The following is a 24,546-nucleotide window of genomic DNA, read 5'->3' on the forward strand; positions in this document are numbered from 1 at the left end:
TTTCAAATGCATTGTGTATTTGAAAAGAGGAAGAACAGAAGGAAGACAAGTGTCAACAATAATATTTGATGAGAACATTCATAACAGGAGCCAGTATAAAATGTACGGTGTTTCAGATTCAACTTTGTTTAACCTCTGGTCCCTAGACAACTTCAAATTCCCAATAATAATGGTTATTTTGTCCTCTGGTGCTCATTATATCTGGAAGATTGCTATTATCTTCTAAAATGATTAATAGTTCTTCTACCAAGAGGCTAAAAGAAAGCATAAAGCAGTTAAGACTTGATGTTAATAATCATACCAGTTCTTCTTATTAACCTCTAAATGCAAACCTCCAAAAGCTTTTATAAAATGCTTTACAGAAATTAAAGAGTTGGTCACTCCATGTGTAGAAAGAACATAATGTTTTCTTGGCACCACCTGATCAGTCCTTAAATTCATAATTAAAAAGCATTTGTCATTGTTACTTTCCTGTTAGTGTCACTTGAAGATATGTGAAAAAGCATTAATCAAGAACTACAAAATTATCAAATGATGGAATGGATTCATACACACACACACACACACACACACACACACAAGCATGAGCTCTTGGAGCAATACAGCTTTACAAAATAAACTCTAAGAAAATAGAAGCCATGTGTTTTGGGATGGCACCTCTACGTGAACGTACAAAATGAGCACACCAACCTCTCTGCCTGAATCTACAAAAGGAATTATCAAAAAGACAGCAGAACAGTATAAACAATACCAATACAAATGAGTATTAACTCTCTGTCCCACTGTCCCATTTGGAAGCCTATTGTTCACAGGGGAAAAACACTCGTGAAAATAAATAAATAAATAAAACAAATAGAATTAAATACTTTGGAAGACTCTTAAAGGGCTAAAAAAACTTATTTTCAAGAATATCTATGGTTCTTGGGGTGTCTGGGTGGCTCAGTCGGTTAAGCGTCTGACTTTGGTTTCCCGGTTCACAAGTTTGAGCCCTGTGTCAGGTTCTGTGCTGACAGCTCAGAGCCTGGAGCGTGCTTCAGATTCTGTATCTCCCTCTCTCTCCCTCTCCTGCTCACACTCTCTCTGTCTCTGCTTTTCTCTCAAAAATAAAAACATTAAAAATTTTTTAAAAATTAAAAAAAATATATCTATGGTTCCTTTAGGGATTTAAGTTTTTACAGATCCTAGGAAGAGTTTGGTCTGGTTATAAGCAGATAAACCATCTTTAGATGGCCAACCTGGGAGAAAGGGAGAGAAGAAATAGCAGGCATAATCATACATAAATCACTTAATACTAACTCTCATTTAATTAAATCTAAAATCTCATTTCCATTGCCCACCTATATGCATGTACAGTTTCTAATGGGCACAAGTCCCCAGTAGACTGATGGGCCCACTATTAGTATTTAGTGATTAATGGCAGTTGTGACAGTTAACCGGTATATTGTGTGCATCTGGGAGACTTGAGTAAGGGCAAAATTGTATAGGGCATAGAACCTTGGGGCAGGATGGATATATGTGTGTGTGTGTGTGTGTGTGTGTGTGCATGCATGTGTGTGTGTAATGGATTTGAAGGCGAGTGAGACACAAAATGCGAAAGGGAAGACTAAGACAGCACCCTATTATTACTAACAAACCACTGTATTCTGTTTTATTGCATTAGTTGTTTTCTTGAATTGTTGATTGCAAAAAAATCAGAATTCAAATAGATTAAGAGGGTTTTACTCTTTAAAGGAATGTTTCTGATGATCTGAGTACTCATTCTTTACCACACAACTTTGAGGGCAGGCATTAGTATACTGTTTTTATCACCCACATATGGCCTTGAATAGAAAAAATACTAAACATTAACTACTAAATCTTAATTACACAGATAGTCAAGATTAATCAATGACAAACCCTTGATAAATTGTTTTCCATTATTGTTTTTTCATAAAGTGTTTTAAAACTTCTTTACGTCTACTATACAATGTAAATGTCACTGTGGCTAGGGAAGAATAGAAACCTAGGCACTACCATAATGTATTCCTCCAAATGAACTCTTCTCACTACTTGAATTTCATAGTTCTTCCTAGTCTTTAGAGTTTTGTTCCCTTTTTTTCTTGCCTTCCCCTAGAGTTGAAGGTTTGACATCTTTGGGACGCACTGCTTTCTAGTTAGAGATGTTAGCTAACACAGCCATTGTCAGGCACTCTTTAGTGTCAGGCTTCCTATTAATTTCTCTTGAAACTTTACTAGGTCACTACATCTAAACCACAATTCCTTCTACTCCATTCACTGCGGACAGGAAAGAGAGGCAGTCATTGAAGACAAAGGGTAAAAAGTCCAAAGATAGGCAAAAATAAAATTTAAATGTAAAACTCACTTCTTTTGCTCCCACTTGCTCTATTATTTTTTAAAAAATTTTTAAATGTTTTTTATTTATTTTTCAGACAGAGAGAGACAGAGCATGAGCAGGGGAGGGACAGAGAGAGAGGGAGACACAGAATCCGAAGCAGACTCCAGTCTCTGAGCTGTCAGCACAGAGCCCAATGTGGGGCTCGAACTCACAAGCCACGAGATCATGACCTGAACTGAAGTCAGACGCTTAACCGACTGAGCCACCCAGGCACCCCAACTCCCACTTGCTTTAAACCAGACTGATTCTCACCCTTCAGATTAAGGGCAGTACTGGCAATTTTCTTTAATATATAGAATTAGAAGAGTTGTCCCATTTGCTCTGGTCTTTTTTTTTTCCCCCTCTCTCATGTGGTAGGTTTATTTTTTAATTTGTTCCAGAGTATCATTTAAGCATTATTCCCAACAGTGCTAGTCATGGAGAGAAGGAATTTATATTCTAGTAGTCTAGAACTGGGATTTGGATTTTAAATCTTAGATGTTTAATTTAAATGCAATTTTCAGAAGTTTTTATAAGGTTATAATACCCTTATTCCATGGATCCTCACATCAGCTTTTCTAAAAATACAAAAAGGTATCAAGGGCATGAGCTCTTGGAATATTAGTCCTATAAAACTTACTATTTGGGATTAGGTGATTTTTACTAGAAATAAAGATTATTTTCCCTTCCCCTAAATAATAATCAAAAATAATGATTTTATAAATATGATCAACTTAAAGTGTTTTTCCTTTCTCCTTCTCTCATAATTAACTTACCAGAGAATGAATAAAGAAAAGGCATAGTATATGTCTAATTGAATACAGAAATTATGAAACTTTTACCTGGGAAAAAGAAATCTACTCCAAAAGAAATGCTGGTTTTGTCATGAAGAGAGCTAGTTTCTCAAGAAGTAATAAATGCTTACAGCCCTGTACACTATTTGTTACATTAATATTTGGAGGGAGTCAGTTAAATATTACAAAACATAAAATTACATCAAATAAGTTTAGTAAACTAAATATTAATATTTAAAAAATAATTTGAATATTTTTATATCTGTTCATCTTAATGCTGATTTTCTAATACTGTTCACTTACTCCCTGACATCTAAATAGCTTTACTAGTTACAAAGCACCCTCACACATTTTGCCTTATTTTATTTTTTTAAAGATGTAATTTATTTACTTTCAAAATTTATTTGAGAGAGAGAGAGCACGAGTGGGGGAGAGGGGCAGAGGGAGAGAGAGAGACAGGGAGAGAGAGAGAAAGACACACAGAGAGAGACAGAGACAGAGAGAGAATCTTAAGCAGGCTCAACACTCAGCACGAAGCTCAATGCGGGGCTCGATCCCAGGATTCTGGGATCATGACCTGAGCTGAAATCAAGAGTAGGACACTCAACGGGATGAGCCACCCAGGTGTCCCTGTCTTATTTTATTATCACAGCAAGAATGTGAGATATCATCAATCCCACTTCACAGATAAGGAAGCTGACATTAGAGATATTTAAAAATTTGCCTATGGTCCTAACTTTAGTAAGCTTGGGACTTGAATCCAAGTCTCTGCAATGTAAGCCTAGCAACGTTCCATCTAAATGTCAACAGGGAAAAGGATTGTTAAGCAATAATTTCTCAGAAATAATCAGACTAACAACTGAAATCTTGTAATTTCTTCTTCATTTCAAAGAAAATTGTTATATCCCATTATTATAGGGATCATGTAGAACTCAATTTGGGTAATATTAGTCTGAACCCTTGAAAACTGTTTATAATACCAAATCATGAAATATTTTACCAAAGAAGCTAGCTACAAGTAAATTCTACATGTATTCATATATTTAAAGTATAAAATTAAAGAGAACATTTTTTAAGTAAATGCATAAGTATCCTCAACACTATTATTTGAATAAACCTATTTTGTTTCAATATAAAACACACTGCCATTTACCTACATTCAAATGCTGTCCAGTCATTTACAGAGAAACTAATATTGCAAGAAATGAAAGAGAGGGTAGAAAAGACCTTTAGGCCACCTACTGGCTTGACCAAAGGCTATGAATCCATTCCAGGTTTATTTCAAATGAGTTGTGTCAAAGGTTACCCACAGGCCATTTTATAGTGATTGATAGCTGATGTCTGAAAAGCTCCTTTTATTTTAATGATAACCTCAATAGAGTCATTAAGGCATTCTTGTCTCCACAGCAGTGACCAGGAGGGAACTGATGTCTTTAAAGAATTTGAAGGGGTGATAACTACTTATATAGAATGTCAGTTAAGGCCAGTTTTTTATGTTGTGCTCAGGAGACAAAATATTTCTTTCCGATGTATTGAAGATGCTTAGCTTGATTATATATTCTGCGTATTCATGTTAAAATATGAAATTCAAGGTATAGGGCAAAGAAAATTCAATAAAGACGAAAAGGCTTAGAATTGAGCATCAGGTAAGAGTCTGATTTTAATTATAATGATCTCAAATTTGTATTAAAGCTCTCACAGCATAATGATCCTTAAGTGTCTGTATTGAGTTAAGCATGTCATGAAGCATGAAGAATTGCAAGATTGATTTATCAGATATTCATTTAAGAAATAGGCAATTAAAATAATTAATGTGTAGTGAAACTCAGCTGTAATGCCGCATGTTTAATTTTTCCCAACCCATAACATTAAAAGAATAATACATTTCACAGTCTGGATGGCATAAAAGATTTTATATAGCAACTGTAATGATATCATTACATAAGAGTTTTGGTCATATCTTCTAGACTGAACTAAGGAGAAGGATTGAGTGCATTTATTTTATATTTGACCTTATTTTAAATGTTGCTTTGGGTCATTAGATTGCCAAATAAAATGAATCTGCATTCTTGATTCTTGTAATAAGGGATGAAATACATATATACACACATACATATGTTTATACATGTAGAATATAAACTAATACATGAGCATGTATAGACGGAATATTTCTTTGCCATATTTAAGCTAGATTGGCAAAAAGAGAAGCAAAGAATAATGAACTTACAAATATAAGAGAGAAAGACAAAATAATTTTCTTGCCTAAAATTTGATTTGAACTTTCCATTAAACAATATAACAAAACTAGCCAGTATTCGTATAAGCCTGTGCCTTTTATTTCAGGATCCACTTAATTCTTCAGCATCTGTAAGGGAGACCATTCACCTGAAGATGTATTCATACTAAACCAACTCATGCTGCTAACATAGAAACCAGAATTCCAATTAATTAATTTATAGCTGGCCAGAATACTGTTGAGTTTTTTAAGGTAACTTTTTCCAATTTTAAGATACTTGACAAAGCAAATTTGACAATGAGAATCAGGGCAGAAAGAAGTATATGGGGAGTGCTTCATCCAGACCATAGTAAAGGGGTGGTAAATTATGCCTGCTTCAACTGCAGACAATAGTAGTTATGCTTCTCATGCTGCATTGAGATTATCCTCCAGTGATGCAAGCCACTGACCTTTGATACTTCCACCTAAGGCGCCCCAAACTCAGTCACATGTCTGAACATAATATCTTGGTTTGCTTCCACAGATGTTTCGCTTATTTGTTTGATTATTCTTTAACAGAACTAGAGTAATAGTTACATGTCAAATATTATGCTCGGTGCTAAAAATAAGTAAGAAATAATCCCTATGCTGAAAGGCTCGGACTCATACAAGGGAAGACAATGGCAATCAAGTGTTGTAAGGGTGCTGGGGTACAACACAAGGAGTATGTATCTGTGCAGTGGAGTCATATATGATGGAACAGCCAATTCTACAGAGAGGTGATAACTAAGATAGATCTCATAAGTTGGTGCAAGGCAAAAGGAAAAAACGTAATGAAGAGGAAAAAAAGCACCCCAGAGAGCTAGAGTGGAGCAAACATAAGCAAAAAGAGGTAAAACAAGATGATATAGGAGAGAGTAACTCCATATGGAACACAAAACTTGGGATCAAGAGAAAGGCACAAGTAACCAATCAGGCTAGTGTGGTGGGTGGGGCTAGGTCACAGAATGACAAGAAGGTTAGCCTTCATCCTGTAGACACTTTTCTTTCATCCTTATTCTTAACTCTACTCCCAATGTTCTAGACATGCATTACAGACCACCTTATTTCTTTCTTTATAATTCAGATGAAACCCAACAGTCTGTTCTTTCATTCCCACATGTGTTTGCACAGGCTGTTTTCACTTCCTTCAAAAACCTTCTAAATGGCACATCTTCTGGAAGTCCTTCCTCATTCCCCTGTTTCTCCCCAGGTTGTATTAGGAACTTTTTCCCTTGCCTCCATATTGTTCTTTGACCAGTGTTTAGCCCATAGTATTTTAATTGTCAGTTTGTCCATCTTCCCCATTACACTGTACAGGGTGTTAATTATTGTTCTTTTTTGGTTCTACCATAGTGTCCACCATATTATAGGTGCTCAAAAAGTTTACTGAGTAAAACTCAGAAAATGTTCTTTCTAAAAGTGATACCTGATGGTGACTCTAGAAACCTCATTTATGAATAACATGGTCATTATGTAGTTTTTTAAAAAGATTATATAAACCAGGGAAGAAACACCTAGCTTTGGTGGCAACTGTAAAGTCTATTTCTATTGCTTGGAAAATGGTTTTTGTTTGTTTTTTTTTGTTTTTTTTTTCCCTCAAAGGAAGACATTCCTCTTTTTTCTAGTAGAAGATAACTCCTGTAAATGAAATCATATTTTATTAACTGTGTTTTAAGTCGATCTTGTTTTTTTAAAAATAGGATTCAAGTACATTTTGAAAGAATATTTCAAAATGTTTCTATTTCTTTTTGTTTCATTAAATTCCAATATTTTATTTTATATGCTCAGAATTCTAGAAAATAATATGGTTACACTAAAGGCCCAAAAGTTCACCTGACAATAACTAAAAACATATTACTGACTTAAAAAAATCACTTACACAAACACATTGTCTTAGATCATGTGGCATTAATAATTTAACTGCAAAAATAAACATATAGTGAAATTACATCACAAATAGTGATAAGTACAGTTTAAATTCATATTATTAAGATTGAGTTGTAGAATATAAACATGTAATCTAGTAAACATTTATTGAATGCATATTATGGACCAGCCACTTAGAATTCAATGGATAAAGGAAGTGTATCTAATATGATCAATCTTATGAAACTGATCTTTCCTTCAATTATGTTGTTGCAAGTCCATAAACTGCAGTCTCAGATATAATCAGAATTCTACCTCCTTGCAACTCTATGAAAGCTAATAGGAAAAAAACAAGTAAAACCAAACTAAAATTACCCAGTGGTTCTCTTAAAATTGGATCAGAATTATCATTTTTTTAGATAAATCACAGCACTATTTGCATGAAAATTGGCACTAAAAATTCCATCAGCTGACCTAAAATTCTTGTCTTGCCCTGTATTTATATAGGATTGACCTGAATATTGAGCTCCTGCCGACTTAAAATGAAACTTTGATCCTCAAAAGAGTTACACAGGGAAGTATAGAAAACACAAATCTGTACTATTATTTAAGGACATTCCTATTGCTGTCATAATGCTTTTATACATACTTCACAACAGAATAGTTTTCTTATGTTATTTTGAGTGCTACTGGAAATACCACAAGAGAAAATTTTTGCAGTATTTCATCCTTTCTATTTTTGGTTTCAATTTCTTTTTCTCCTATTTATGAAATATCTACACTGCCAAAAGTCATCAGAATTGTACAACAAACCATAACAACTCAAATTATATAATGAACAGAAAAATAAGATTCCTTGGTTATTGAAAGGCCCAATTTAAATGAGTCTCATACAAAAATCTCAGTCCTGAAAATTAGTCTTGAAAAGAACTACAACAGAGTTTTAATTAAAAAATATTTTGTGGTTTTATAAAAATGTAGGGTTCTTAGTATTTTCTGGTATTGGCAAACAGTTTGGGAGAAAATGAATTTTTATGTATTTGAGTATACATTTTTCCCCTTCATATTATTCTGGTAATGTAAAACTTACAAAATGAAAATTCTGGTCTTTATTTTTTTCTAAATTTAGAGATCTCATCTTTCTCCTTTTGAAAAATGAAAGTCACAAAGGGATTTTTTTTTTCTTTAATTGTTGGGTTCTGAAAAAGTCACTCAATGGAATTAGCTACTCCATAGTTGGAAGTCAAGGGCTAAAAGCTGTGGAATATTGCAACTGTAAGTCATACAGCTTTGTGAGGAGGGGAGTGTAATTCTAAGAAGCATCCGATTATATTATCTACAAGAAGGTCCTAGACTGGGACAGGGCACATTTTTCCCAAGAAAACTTTAGGACACCTTTGGATTCAGGTTAAAGGAAGCTGCTAGCTGTTCATGATATTTAGACACTTGCATTTGTAGGTATGCTCCTTTCTAAGCAGCACTTTGTTAAACAAGTTCTTAACAATACTCAATACTTTGAGCCATTAAGAATGTGTTTTACAAATTTAATGTTCCTAAGATTATAATTTCATTGGGAAAAATTCTTATTCAATATAGAAAAAATTTCAAATATATTTTCAAGTAAAAGAAGAGTCATAAAATTATCTCCTAGATCCAAAAACAAATCAACAGAAAGAGGTGTTGTATATTTTGAATGCTATTCTGTGTCTCCTATGTCCTCAAACTTGGAAGATACGTAAGATAAGAATATGCGTGCTTACAAAATTTACCTGGTCATGTTAAGCAGCCCCTAAATAATAATTCATAGCCAATGTGAATTACACCACTCACTGTGTATCTGTTGAAGGCTTTTTTTTCACATTTAATACTAATCAATTCATACAATTTCTGGTCTTTGTTTAAAAAGCCCTCATTAAAAATGATTGTTTTCTAGTTGGTTATTGCCAGTAAAGAGAAACTATATAAATGATGGTGGAGAATTTCATTATCTTGTAATTTTTTTGAGTAGGCTTTGGATTAAAATAGTCTCTGTTTCTTGTTAGGCACAATTAAGGCCACTTCCATATCATATGTGCATAGGAAAATGGGAAAACAGGTGTAACTAAAAAAGAATTTCACTTTATAGAATATAATACAATATAGATCTTAGTAGAACTTAGTATATAAACTTACTATCACTAAAATAAATAGGATTTTAAGTGCATTATGGATGTACATGCCTAAAGAAATCATAAAATAATTATTGATAAAATTTTACTAATAAAATAATCACATTATTTATAGAAGGTTTACAGAAACTTTATAGAAGTTTCTTTTTTTTTTTAAGTTGGTGGCATTGCATATTTACCTGACAAGTGTTTTTTTTTAATTTTTATTTTTTAACGTTTATTTATTTTTGAGAGACAGAGAGAGACAGAGCACAAGTGGGGGGAAGGCCAAGAGAGAATGAGACACAGAATCCGAAGTAGGCTCCAGGCTCCAAGCTGTTAGCACAGAGCCCAACGCAGGGCTCGAACTCACAAAACGTGAGATCATGACCTGAGCCGAAGTCTGACGCTCAACTCACTGAACCACTCAGGCGCCCCTCTGACAAGTGTTTTTTAATAAAATTTTTAACTAGAGACATGGAAGGATGGAAGAGGGGAAGAGAGCAGGAGAGAGATGAAGGAAAGGAAACAGAAAAAGTGAGAGAGAAAGAGATTTTCAAAGAAAGTTATCCTCTCAAAAATATTCAATTCAGAAGAATACAGGTTCAATTTAATGATGAAAATGATGCTATTCATAATTTAAAAATACCCTTTTACAGTTGTTTTAAGATTTTAGCACAAAAAAGAGATTGTAGCACATTTTTACTGACTTTTTTAAACTAGCTAAAAGTCTGCTTGCTGGGAGACTTGGCAGATCTGTTGAAATCAGACTGGGTTATAAAGTTTTGGGTAAAAATCAAACGTTTTTAAAAATATCAAAAGCAAAAAGATTAATTAGAAATTAGGGTCTGCTTTCCTTTGTGGTTTATTAACATGATCAAAAGATATTAAGTAAGAGTTCTAAAACTCTTATGATCGCTAATAAATAGTAATTATAATTTTTAAGGTGACTACATTTGAATCAATACTCATGTGTTAGTGTTAGTATGAAAATATCACTCCAAAAACTCAACCTTATAATTTGCTTTATATAGGTGGTGACAGGTACTATTAAGGGTATGTGTTTTCTTATATTACTAGTGAAACAACCCTGATAAAGTAAGTCAATCTGAAGAAAACTCAGGAAATACTTCAGGTTACATTCACACTCCTTGCACTTACTTGCTGCCCTTGTTAGCTATACAAAATTGTCCTTTTCCATCCGTAAATCCCTTATCATATACATCACTGTATATACATGTGATGTATATATATCATGAGGGCAGAGATCTGTCTAAACTATGTGCCAGTATCCTCAGGTCCTAGGACTCTGACACATCATAGGCCATTAATAGACTCGTCAAATTAAAATGTCTTGTTCCTTCAATGGCAAGGTACAATATATCTCATTAAGGTTCAAATTCCACAGTATTTCTAGGGAAGCATTGTAGAGATGCTTAAACTGTTTTTCAATTGATCCAAAGGATAAAGGGAAAACATTTCCTTCCCTCAAAAACATAGTACTCTAAGAAAGGAAGACAATGAGTAGGTAATTACAGTTCATGGTGAATGGAAAACATATTATTTCTTTAAATTGAATGAACTTAAAATATAGCTTAAATTCCTGAACAAGAAAAAGTCATACATGATCTGGTCTTTCTCATTATCAACCTCATTTCTTAGCATTCTCCCTTATGTTTTCCGCATTCTGGCTACTTCAGCCTATTTTCTAAACCTTGAATTTCCAGATTCACATATTAGGGTCTTTGCAATTGCTTGTTCCTCCTGTTTGGAATAACTTTCCCCCAGACCTTTGCAGGTACTTTCATTTGCATGAATTAGGTGTCAGACAGGGTTTCCTTTACATCTCTATCTCGAGAAGATTTCCTTGCTTATCCCTAGGAACTTGATCTTTTACCATGTTTTATTTTCTTCAGAGCACTTACCAAAATATGAAATTATCTATTTGTTTAATTGTTCATAGTTGGTCTTTTCCTCTTAGACTGTAAGATTTTAAGAGGACACACTTTTGTTTACAGCCATCGGAGCTGTAGTTCTACTGCCTGGCATTGAACTTGACACACAATAGGCATGAATTAATACTCGTTGAATCAGTGAATGATAGATGTAAGCATATATAAAACACCAAAAAGGAACAGTCCTTTGAAGAATGAGAAAAAGAGCAGAACTAAGAGATAGGAAATACTTCCATGCAATATTGTTTGGGCTTCTGATTAAACCAGACCTGTAGTCAGAATTTTTTTTTTCCATGTGATTGAATACATTTCCTTTTTGCTTGGTCCAGTTTCGGTTGGGCTTTCTATTACTTGCAACCGAAAGAGTACTAACAAATACAGTTGCCATTCAGTGGAACCACATGCTGAAATCCTGGAAATCTGATTACAATTCTATTTAAATAAGAATATTGTGACGGTAAGAGTTACTCTGAATAAAATAATGCTACCTCATGGAGTGGCGGCAAAGGGACCCCTTAAGTAGGTTATTATGCTTTGGACTGAAAACTTTCTGGGTTTCTTCCTTACTTAAGCTTCTACACTTCTATAAATAAAATGCCTGATACCTTTTGTGAAGTAAATGACACTTGAATACATTGGGCTTTGAACTTGTCTTCAGCTTAGAGTGGTACATCTCTTTAATTTTTTGACTCTTACATCTACATTTAATTACTGTGTTTTCTTATCCCTCTCCATTTTTATAATGTTTAAAAATATCATAGAATGCTTTGTTCTCTCTAGACAAAAATCTATTGAAAAAATATAACTAATGAATATTTATTTATACTATTTTCCATCAATCTAAAGAGGACATTGATATTTGTTGTCCTTTTAAAAACATACCTATACTTTGGTACATCTCTGCGAGAAAGACCATTAAAATTCTTCCTATTTATGAATAAGAAAGATGTATAAACAGAATAATTTGATTAAATAGAGAGGGAATCAAATCTGAGGTCTAGAGAGGTCCTGCATGGGTTCTCTTCTCAATTCTCTATCCAAATAGCTCCAGTACATGTATGGTCTAGAGGGTTGGAAAGAGGTCAATAATCAGCTCAAATGAAGCACTGATCATTCACTTAGTTTAGAAAATAAAGGATTTGAACTGAGTTGGAGTACATTTTAGGAAGTCAAAATTGTAAATGTTTTCTTAAAAAGGAAGAGAACCATAGAAGTGGGCTTTCACTTACTTAGCCTCTAACATAGTAATGATTTCCCCTTTTTAGCCATGATGTTCGTGGAGGTTGTTCTAGATCCTCCTCCTGTACAAAGACATCCTTTCACATTGCTGTTTTTCCTCCCTACACTATTTAGGTTTTAACTGCCTGGTTTTAAAATTAAAATGCTTTAATCACAGCTTTTTGGATGGTGTGTCTTCTTTGGGTTGGATCTATTTTAGAGGGGAACTTCCATTTAGAAAATGTGATTCTGTGGATCTTCCTGTGTCTGCACATGTTCAACATCCTCATGCTTTCCCCATGGTTTGCATTATTAAAAAGCTTTGACATGGCTCATCAGAGCTGGCTGCTGTGTTCCAGACATGTTCCTGTCAAAACAAACTCAGTATACTGGGGAACAGAGGCCAGGCCAGTTGAATTCAAAGAACATTACCTAAATCCCTCTGTATATTTTGCCTCTTTAAAAATGCCATGATTATGACTTGTCTGTCTCTTTGTTTTATAATTTGTACTGTTTTTTATGTTCCAATTGTGACCAACCCCTCTTTTCCTGAATCATAAGACTATATCACCAAATGACCGACTTGGATATTTAATACCACTGTGCTCAGAAAAGGCTCTGTTTAAGTACCTAGCTGTTTGAGATTCCTGTCAACTGAATACAGATGAAAAGGAAAGGGGGAGGCTCATCACAGGGGTTCTGTTGATAACACTTCATTTAACATATTTCAGTTTAGCAACACGGACTGCAAAAAAGAAAACTACTTTATTTAAAATGACAGGGCGACTCTGTTATATTCACTGTACATATGTCCCACCCAGGAAGTGATGATAATGATAATGGGTACATTTACAGTTTAACTCTATGGGGTGATTCTTCTCCAATGAAGTCACCTCTCGAGTATGACACATCCATATCACATCTTAAAGGCTCACAAAATTGCTATTTCACAGATATTGAAATACCAGAGAGAGAGAGAGGTGTTCAACAGCTATTCAACAAAACACAAAGCAGGTGTACAGAGCAAGGTATTAGGGAAATTCTAGCATTTAATTGATATGCCAAACAGTGTTTAAAGCATAAGAATAGAAAATGGGCAATTTAAATGTGGTTATAATTAGCTGAGGCTAACACCCCCTTCTGTTCTGAAGTTTTGGGGAAAATGAGATATGTAAAAAGTATCACGTTCAACAGTTTCACAATGGATATGTGATTTTATCTGTTCTTACATTTATAGATGAATGGCAGTTCCTCTCTTATTAATACTAGTGAAGCACTCTGGATTATTCAGAGATACCACATTCAGAGATGAATTCCAGCCCAGGGTAGTCAATAAAGATTATTTGTGATCTTGACCTGAAAAGGTCTAAGAATACATCAAGTACTAGCATTCTAGGAACTTTTACATATTGGAATTTACATCTCTAGCAACTACTACTGCACAAAAGTTTTTGTGGCCAGATAAAATGTAAAAAAATATGAAATGAAGTCAACAGTTATATTGACCAGTATTTTTCAAACCTTTCATCATGGAAGTACTCCTGTGAAGGTCTTGGTCCATTTAAAACTTACAAAATCTCTTTGATTTCATTTGCTTTCTCTTTAAAGAATGTGTTTCCCATAATATTAAAAATAATGTTTTTACAGTTAGTGTTAGTGGTGTTTCAACTTGATTGTGGTTACACTGTGTGCGGACTTTGGTATTCAGCCTTTTTCCCCAGATAGCATTACAGAACACGATCTCAAAGTTAGCAAAAAGCTTTATTTCCCACATCTCCTGTTCGAACTAATTTTCAATTAAGATGAATCATGATTATCCTCGGATTTCTCATGTTCCCAACATAATGCTAATCTTGTATGTGTACCATGGTTTGTGACTCACGGTATTTAGCTACAAAATTCTACCCTGTAGATGAGTGTGTACTGATGTAATGCTTATTTGATAGCATGGAACTATGTGATTGGTACCATTACAGCAAAAAAAATAGATGCCCTAATAAGAGTCATTGGCAATTCGGGCATCACTAACACAAACACCTGGCCACCAAATCAGAAAAGATCTTCATTACTGCACTTGAGAAAGAAGATCAGATAACAATATAGTTTCGCTTCTTGCTTCTGAATTTGAAGCAATATTTATAAGGATATTGCAGCTGAAAGAATCTGATTGTGTCTGATCAGCTGGCTAGGACTGTTTCTGTCTTGTTGGAAAATATTTCTTTCCCTTGTCATAACTCCCAGGTGCTACTGCTGAGCAAATGGGAACATCACTGCTAGAAGTATTTGAAAAGAACAAAAAAGAATTGATTCAGACAATTTACGTGCTCCTGTCATCGATAGAGACACAACTGTGACCAAGGAGTATGACTAGGGTCATAGCAAAGGTAAAAGAAAAGCACCCAGGAGTTCTGTCTTGTCACCAGCTTTTCAAACTAACTATTCTTGGTTGTTGCAGGCAATATACAAGTTTTCATCAAATGCCAAGAGACATTTCATAGTATTTGCAAGTTGCTCTTGTAATTTTCCCAAGAGGTGGCTACTTTTACAATGGCAAATCACTTAACATGTAAAATTCAGATAGCACATCTATGACATATGAGAATTTCTTGGTAGCATGGAATTGTAAGTCTATTTATTACCAACAATTGTGTGAGTGGTGTGTGAAATTGAGTAAAAATGTTCTTCCTCCTAATATAACTATTTTAAGGCTGACATTGAGTCTATTATTTTTAAGGGAAATCATTTTTTCTTAAAAAACAAATGTTACCAAGAGATCAGTTACTATCACACAGGAAAGGCTATCTAGGTTTTTAAAAGACTGCAACAAGTAATTCAGAAAGTCATTTAGGTAAGGAAATATGTTAGTGTAAAAATGAAAGTCACTAATACATTAATGCATCCTGTGACAAAATGCTAAACTATACACAAATCAATTTAAACAGTTGTTAAGGAATTTAAACAGAGCAGCAATTCTGTCTATGAGATTTAAGGACCAATATGGCTAAACAATAACTTAACTAAATAATTTTCCTTAATATGAAAAGTGGAAGTATTTGTAAAATTTCCTTGAAATGGGATCTCTTGTACACAAAAGTTCATAATTTCATACTTTCATTCAGTTATTTACCAATATTTAGCAATAAGCTAGCTGTGAAGACACAGCAAGGACACAAGAATATCTCTGAAGAGCTAAATATATTTCTTTTTGTTGGTTAATGAAAAGAATGGTCTTGGAGTAGAATCCAGAGCGGTGGGGACAATTTTTAAAGAGAGAGGTGTACATGTACTAAAAAGGATTTTATGTAACACATGAGAAATTAAAAAAAAAAAACTGCTGATGACCTTAATTTTCTAACCATTGGCAAAATAGTTTTCTTGGCTTTTGCCTAATAATATCAAGGCATTAAAAAAAAAGAAAGAAAAATTAACCAATGACAATATGTCAGGTATTAATGAAAACAGTTCATAAGCAGTAAGTTCAAGGACATATAACTCAACAAGCAACACTACCCATATTCTCCAATGCAGATTTTGAAGAGACCAGATTTCTTTTTGTGTTTTCATATTTACAGAATGCGATTCCTGTTTGCAGTTTTTTTAGAGGTTCATTGTGAACCCTCTAAAGGTTTCTTTATCATTTAATATTATAAATAATTATGTTCCTAGGCAGCAGCTCAAAGCTCAGTACAGCACTCGTACAACACCACAGGCAGGTCAGGTGACCTTTCTCCAATTCTCCTCTCTCTGGTGCTGAGGACAGACAAAGTGATATGTCTGTCATACGCCATTACCATTAGAACAGAATCTTGTTCTTTTATTACAACTGAACTCCGCCAGATTTCTCAGCAGGAATGCTAAGTGAAATCAATGTCTTGGATTTCCAGGCTGAGCTTGGAGGTCACAGCCACTCTATCATTTCTCAGCATTATCCTTTCTCGTGCGCACACACACTCCCCAAGCCTCCAACTGGCACACAGCAGATTGAAAACAGCATGCATCAGAGGACTCATGCTGTACAATTTTACAGTCTTTTGGAGCCCCCTCCTTTTGATTCCCCCCTTCCATTTTTTGCAAATTGCAAATAAGTTTTGTTTGTGTCCTTCTCTAGAGTTGTGAGTCAAAGGCAAAGGCACACCTAGGAAGAAGGGCAGGCAATAAAACCCAGAGAACATGGCTGATTTTTGACAGCTGCCAATAAGATCATTTTCCTTACATCATCACTTGGATGTGGCTGACAATTCCATTGTTCCAAACAATAAATATATCTTCAACATAAACCATCAATTTGGTTTATGTCAGATAGGTATACAGACACATAAAGCCCATTCATAAAATAATTCCATTGTATAGTAAAATAGACCAATAAAACACACAGAAAATGCCCAAAGGACACTAAGAACTGATTGTTTAAAAATATAAACAGAACAATAAATGATGGCTATTCTAATAAATAAAATAGCTTTGTGAAGTGAAAATGTTTATAATGCCATGTATAAATGTCAGTTTCATGCTGCAAGAAACTAAATTCATGTATTGAAATGGGTCCTCTTTATTTACTATTGGTTGTATCTTTTTGGCCATGTTCTTCATTAAAATGACAACAGTAATATTTATTGGTCGGACTATTTTTAATGCACTAAACTTTACTGCTGAGCTAAAACACAAGCACATTTAAGACATCTTTTCTGACAATAAGAGTGGTTGTAGACAGCGTGCTAGAGGACATATTTTTATTAAATCATGTTATTACCTAAAAAGAGGCACTTTACTGGTTGGTTAAACTTTTAATGTCTTTTACACAATTGCAAATGGGAAGAAACACAATATCTACTACTTTCTTAAACTTTACCTGATAAAAAATTCAAGCAGGCTGGTTTTTAAAAAGTTACACTGAATTTTAAAGATAAGCTACAAAATATATTTTAAAATTATGTATAATCATAGGTATAGAAACACAATCCACTTTTTCACTTGTACTGAAAAATGGAGGTTTATGAAACTGTAGAAAGTGGCAGAGGATTATCACTGAGATGGATAATAAGTCTGCTTTGCAACTGGTATATAGGGTTGTATAGGATTCTATGAGTGTCTAGAACCATAGAACTCATAAAGTAGTGTTCTAGTCTTGGCAAAACAAACGTTCAATCACTTTTGCATTTGCCATGGTTACCTAAAAAAAGTATCACTGTGACAACTGCTCAGTAAACATTTGAACGGATGGATGAATGAATGAATGAACAGATGCATAAATGGATGAGGCTGATTGATATCAAAAGCCTCCTGATTATTTGAGTAAGTAAATTAGGGAGAAGATAATAATGACAAAAAGTTATTCTAGAGGTAATAAAGAGAGCCCACTAGTTATTTACAAGTGAACTATCTAGTCTAAAATCATAATATGAAATGTCATAATGTAAGCATCATTATGAAACATGGTATGAAATCACATTAATAAATCAAGGGGAAAAAACAGAGAATAATATCTCACGGAATTATTTGTGTGTGACGGTGACTATGCTGCTACAGCTATTTATTTTACTCAAAATTAGCCCATACATGCAATATATTAAAATTGCTGGTCCATGAAGACCTCAAAATATCACTGCTTTAAAATTAAATTTTAGTTAACGAATGTTACAATTATTATCAAATTTTAAAAAATATGCTCTTCTCTGATTATAAAGAAAAGCAGTCCAGATCTTGGGTGTACATTAGGCACAGAACATGCCAAGTTCATTACACGGCTGAAATAGTTCTTTTTTTTTTTTTTTAACATTTATTTTTTTTTGAGACAGAGAGAGACAGAGCATGAACGGGGGAGGGGCAGAGAGAGAGGGAGACACAGAATTGGAAGCAGGCTCCAGGCTCTGAGCCATTAGCCCAGAGCCTGATGCGGGGCTCGAACTCACGGACCGCGAGATCGTGACCTGAGCCGAAGTCGGATGCTCAACGGACTGAGCCACCCAGGCGCCCCTGAAATAGTTCTTAAAGGGTGCACTTGTACATTTCCCAATATCACAGCAGTGTGTACAATAATTTGAACTATATGTTTGCACATATTATGGGTGAATCATGGTCTAGGTTCCTTGTCCAGGTTAAGTTGTGCTTTCAAGTGTATTTACCTCTTAATAATACGGAAAAGGTCCTTAAGAGTTTGGGGAAGATGGAGGCTAGAGTAGACTTTCCCAACTGATCCCTTCTCCTTCTCAATTTACCTTCTGAATTAATACACTAACTGTGAAAGGTATCTGTAAGGGTACTAGAATAGGATTAAAAATAAATTCTTAGAGTTTCTTTCTCTTTCAATACTTTTTAATTTTTTTCTCTGTTTATTCTTTTGCTCTTTAGTTATTTCCAATATGGCATTTGGGAAATGGAGAACACAAACAATATTCTAGCTAATTCAGCAAAAGTTGTTATTTTGGGGGTAAATTAACTGGGTCAGTTTTCTACTTAACATTTTCTAATAGAAAATATGTGTTGTTACTTCCCTAAGTAATCTCAGGAAAAACATACTTATGGTCACTCTTCTGTCTTCCTTCACAGAAAGTATAATGTATTCACTTATCCTCATCTAAGACCTTAAGATCTTACAAACACAAAACATTTCAGCTTCAAAGTTTTCTGCTTCTCTCTCCTAAGACAAAGAACAGCTTATTTGAATCTCTTCCTGTCAATCCTTTTTCCATGTTCTCTCAAGAAATGTTTCCTTAGTTCCCAAAAGAAAACTATTTCTAAATAGTCCTACTTCTAACACTATTATTATCTTTATATCTTTCATGAAAATCTTATTGGATGGATGATATATCTAGAATTATATCCATACTGCACCACATTATAGCAGTTATTGATATTTAAATAAAACATTTTCTGTATGCCCTATCTGTACCCCTATTTTAAGGTCTATTTCGGTTGCCCTTTTTTGGGGGGGAAAACCCCTCCCAGGATATCTCACTGAAAGCAGGGTGTTTGTCCTAATAACTTCCAATGCATTTTATCTGTTACTCTTTATAAGGCTTTGATTCATTTATAAGGCTTCGTTTCATAGAGTATGGGTATTTATTTGATACGACTGTAAGCCACTGGAGTACGGCATATCTAATAAATCTGTGCATCACTCACATTTCCAACTCTGGCTACCAATGCATGTTTGTTGAATAAATGCATGGCTCAATGTATGTATGTTATTGATCCTTATTGATCCTACCAGACTCTTAGCTCCTTGAAGACCCAGTGGTTAACCCGACTGCTGGCACATAATATTCAATAAATGCCATTGAATGAAAAGTAAAGCTGTCAATTGCAAGACAGGTAGCTTCTGCAAAGGGGTACCTTGCTTTTGGGTGGTGGACTGTTTGTGCTCTTGTCTGTGTGAATGCTGGTAGGAGATACAGCAGCACCGAGGTTGCTTTGGGGAATGCCTGGGAGCTTTCCTCCTGGAGATACCTGCATTGCAGCTAGCTGGGCAGCATATAACTGCTACAGAAGAAACAGGGGAGAGAAAGAAAAAGAGAGAGAGAGAGAAAAAAAAAATGACTATCAGTGATAAAATAAATCACCTCTCAGAAAGTACCTGTATTCAGATGTGGTAGTTTTCCTGTGAGGATTCTTGTTTACCGCCTGGAACATTTAAAGAAAGAAATTGTCATCTCAACGTTCATGACTTACTTCTCTGGGGAGAAATGACAGATACTACATAGAAAGGATTTCAGCTTTAGGATGTCCAGGGACTGCAAACAAATAACAGTCATTCATAGTTACTTTTTCTCAATGGTAGGGAAGACAAGTATATCATAACATTTGGTCAAGACCTCTTTTTGCTCTATTTTAAAATGTACACAGTGTGTTATAAAAGAATGCAGCTTCATATACAAAGTAATTTTCTTACGATTCATATTGGTTCTGTTTTGTTTTGTTTTGTTTTACTTGTTGAAATGGGGACCTGTAACAATTCTTTTTCTAATCATTAGTTGTATAGAAATACAAAAACAGCCATTGAGAGGGAATGGAAGGAGAGTATTTCAAGAACACTATCTGGTCAGTCTACCTACATTGATAAAATTAACTGGATGCTTGCCAGAAATCCACTTTATGTCATGATATATAAACACAGACAAACCTGAAATTATCTTGAGGATTAGGGTTTTAAGGAATACTGTCTGAAACATGCCCTCTTCCACTAAGCCACTGCATAGTCATTCTGATTAAATAACCAGTAAAATATTCTTCAACAAATCAAATTAATAATAAGAAAATTTCACTTTGATAATAATTGCCATATGATATAGTATCTTAAAACAAGGAGACTGTTTTAGATTCAAATAGTCACATCAAATGTCTGGATTAATTCTCTTTTCATCTCCACTTAGTGTGTGAAAATTTTAAGATCTGGATAGAAAAGATGTGCATGTGTGTACAGTGTGTGTGTGTGTGTATGCAAGTTAGAACTTCTGTAATAAAAAGACTGGTACTAAAGAAAGAAGCTCTCAAGGGAAAGTATTGTGACATAGTTTATCTTGATTTTTCTCCACAAGAGAAAATTCAAGGGATAAAACTGCTCAGCATAAGCCAGAGACCTTGATAAGCTGGGGGGGGGGGGTCCTCTCTAGAAACAAAACTTTGAAACCTGAGGACAGGAATATATTTACACGAAAACACACATACATTGTTCACAGTTTCCAGATACTATGGTCTAAATGAAACAGAGCATTAAAACTATTGATAAAATTATGTTTTTATTATGCCAACTAATGCAAGATACATTCCAGATACAGAAACACCAGAGGAATAAATTTATACTATCAATAATGATTGTTCCTTCTTCCCGTGTGTGTGTGTGTGTGTGTGCGTGTTTGTGTACACGTGCATTGGAATAATTATATTATTCTTTATTTCAGTCAGTGAGAAAGAAAAGACTTAATTAGTAAGTCTTAGACTGCATAAAGAGTAAAAGGATATGACGTCAAATACAATGACTGGGAGTTTATCATTTTTTTAAAATATCAGAATTTATCCACTTTCCACACTTGTGTTAAAAACCTTTGCATTATATCCTATAATTCAAAAAAGTAGTTTTTTTCTCTCCTCACCCTAAACTCTTCATGAAGTTATTAAGAAAACAACCAATATCCCAAGATACCACTATGCAAATTTAAATTTTGTCCAGTAAAATACATGTATCAAATTACATATACTGATTTAAAAAATATTTAAAAAATTATCTGGATTGCTATATATTATAAATTTAATACTGGGTTATATATTATATCCTTGTCTTTAAAAATTATTCCAGTGGGTATTATGCCGAGAGGCTAACAATACATATTACTGGTTTGTACACACTAAATATAAGATTGTTTCATAACTACTAGAGATTGACATGGGACATTTTAACATCTGTCGATAAACAAATGTGAACAAAATAATTATTCAAGATTTTAATTTGATTATTAAAGAATTATTTCATAATTTGAAAAAATATTGACTATTTGAGTTATTTAGATAATTAAATAGATGAACCAGTCACTCATAAAAGGTGACTCAATGTTCAAATATTAATCTCTACAGACAAACAACTTGCAAAGAAGTATAAGAGCTACCATTGAAAATACAAGTATAAATATACTCTGAAACACTTTATTGAATGTAAAGGTTGGAGGTGACATACATTTGGAGTAAAGAATATCATAGACATTCTTTCATTATTCAAATAAATGTATTTATTTTATCTTTTTAAATATGAAATTAAGGTTTATCTTAATTAAAGTGTCCTAGGAAATGCTTCTGAGTGGAAAAAGTAAAAACCCTAAATTTTTAAAATAGGTGGACCCATTTAAATATTTTTATAATAACAGTATGGTATCATCTACCTTACTGGTACTTGCATATAATACAGAGATTTAAAGTAATTTATAATGAAAATAAAATGTCAGGAGCTACTAGTCAATCAGAGTATGGTTAACATTAGGTAGCTGTTCATTTCTTTCAATCTCCCATATCCCCTTCCTCATATTTGGCTTTCTCCTACTTAACCAAGGTTTGGAAGTAGGAATTATCTATTTCCAATACTTTTTATTTTGTGTGAAATATACGTGCTTCTTACATCTTATAGAAGCATAAAAAGGCCTCAAGTCTTAGGGGATCTAACACACTTCAAGTCTGCACAGATAAAATAAACCAGGAATTTTAATACTTCTGGGTCCTAATTTGGACCTAATTCACAAGTTAAAAGGAAATTTCAGTAGTTTTAAAGAAGCTGACAGTGTTCCTCATAGTTGGCTACTATGTAAGGGTGGGCAACTGGCAAAAAAGAAAAAAACAATGCTGCTGTGACTTATTTTAATTCTATCTTTCAAAAAATTTAAGTTCACCTGTCCATGCATTAAAATGTATGTGCTGGCTAATTTTAAAACAAGTGAATTAAGACACAATTATTATTTTATTTCACTTCTTACATGTTCTTGAAGCAAAATCAAGAATAATACAGAACCACTGGTTGATCTTGTTGACAGGGAAGGGTTACAGAATCTAGTGGCAACCAGAAGGCCATCTGAAGTAGTAAGCATCCTGTGAACTATAGAGCCCACTCCCTTATTGTAGACACCTCAATAATTGTGTATCTATATGTTTTTTTTTAAGTTTATTTATTTTGATAGAGAAAGAGAGCATGAACAAGGGAAGGGCAGAGAGGGAGAAGGAAGGGGGGGGAGAGAGAGAGAGAAAGAGAGAGAGAGAGAGAGAGAGAGAGAGAGAGAATTCCAAGCAGGCTCCACACTGTCGGTGCAGAGCCTGAAGTAGGGCTTGAACTTACAAACTGTGAGATCATGACCTGAACTGAAACCAAGAGTCAGACGTTTAACCGACTGAGCCATTCAGGCACCGCTATCTATATATTAAGTATATAAATTTTTTAAACAAAAACTTGGCTAACATTTTTCTTTAAAAGACTGCAGATAAAACCAGAGTTATATACAAGATGTATTATGATAAATATACTTTTATGAAAAGCAGTTAAGTTGTTCTAAACATCAGAAAGAAATTGAGAGATCCTAAACACAAAAAGCTAAAGCTTAAAGAGAACACTCATTTCATGAAGTTAACCAGACTAACAGAATAACTGTTTTGCCTTGCAGAATAACTTTACTGTTATCTTGAAACTCTTGTTTTAAGCTCTAAAATTCTCCAACTACACAGATCATTAGGTTTTCCACTCTTTATATTACTTAAAATATTGTGTTCCTATTCCCTTTCCCTTCCTTCATCCCTATACCTAATTCAATGATTTTTTAAGAAAAAATTCATATAAAATAAAAATCATATAAAATAAAAAATCACATAATCGGTGGAATCTATCCATTGATTACTTAGTGTCTTTTTGGGGCTCATGTGTCCATAAGTGTATACACACACACACACACACACACACACACACACACAAGTAACTCGCTTTTATTTCAACTTGCTCCATAAACACACATTCTTTGTTTCTTTAGCTCTTTCAAGGACACATGGTTTTCTACTTCTAGTGTACTTCTACTGGAACAGTTAAAAGTAGGATAAACCTCACTAATAGCAGTTCTGAACTAGTGACCTTGGGCAAGTAAACCCAGCCACAGTTCCTTCATCTGCAAATTCAGGATAAATAAAACTGAGCTTATCGGGTTGATGTGAGAGATAAATCACACAGTGAGTATCAAATACTCAGAAAAACACATGGCAAAGAATCCTTAACCAGTAAGTAACAGTTCTAATTATTAAGCAATTAATTATACCAAGAAGGAAACTAACAAGGTAATATATATGTGCTGACTTCCTACTATATACTCTGGACTGTGCCAAGTACAGTGGAGGATACAAACATGCTTATGCATAGTTTCTTCCCTAAATCAAGATTGGTAAACATAAAACAATGAGCATGTAAGTGTACTATAACTGT

The 24,546-nt window shown here is 34.1% G+C and overlaps 1 protein-coding gene across 20 annotated transcripts in view; it reads right to left on the reverse strand.

Moving 5' to 3' along the window:
* The window catches only part of SOX5 (SRY-box transcription factor 5), a 930,253-nt gene that overhangs the window by 49,204 nt on the left and 856,503 nt on the right, over positions 1–24,546 (reverse strand). For all 20 annotated transcript variants that reach the window (XM_042991948.1, XM_042991946.1, XM_042991954.1 and 17 more), the window contains one exon: positions 19,944–20,090. In XM_042991948.1, coding sequence (XP_042847882.1) covers positions 19,944–20,090 — 147 coding nt within the window. The remainder of the gene's footprint in view (positions 1–19,943; positions 20,091–24,546) is intronic.

Source organism: Panthera tigris, chromosome B4 (genome assembly GCF_018350195.1).
Source record: "Panthera tigris isolate Pti1 chromosome B4, P.tigris_Pti1_mat1.1, whole genome shotgun sequence".
In the NCBI taxonomy this organism is placed as follows: Eukaryota; Metazoa; Chordata; class Mammalia; order Carnivora; family Felidae; genus Panthera; species Panthera tigris.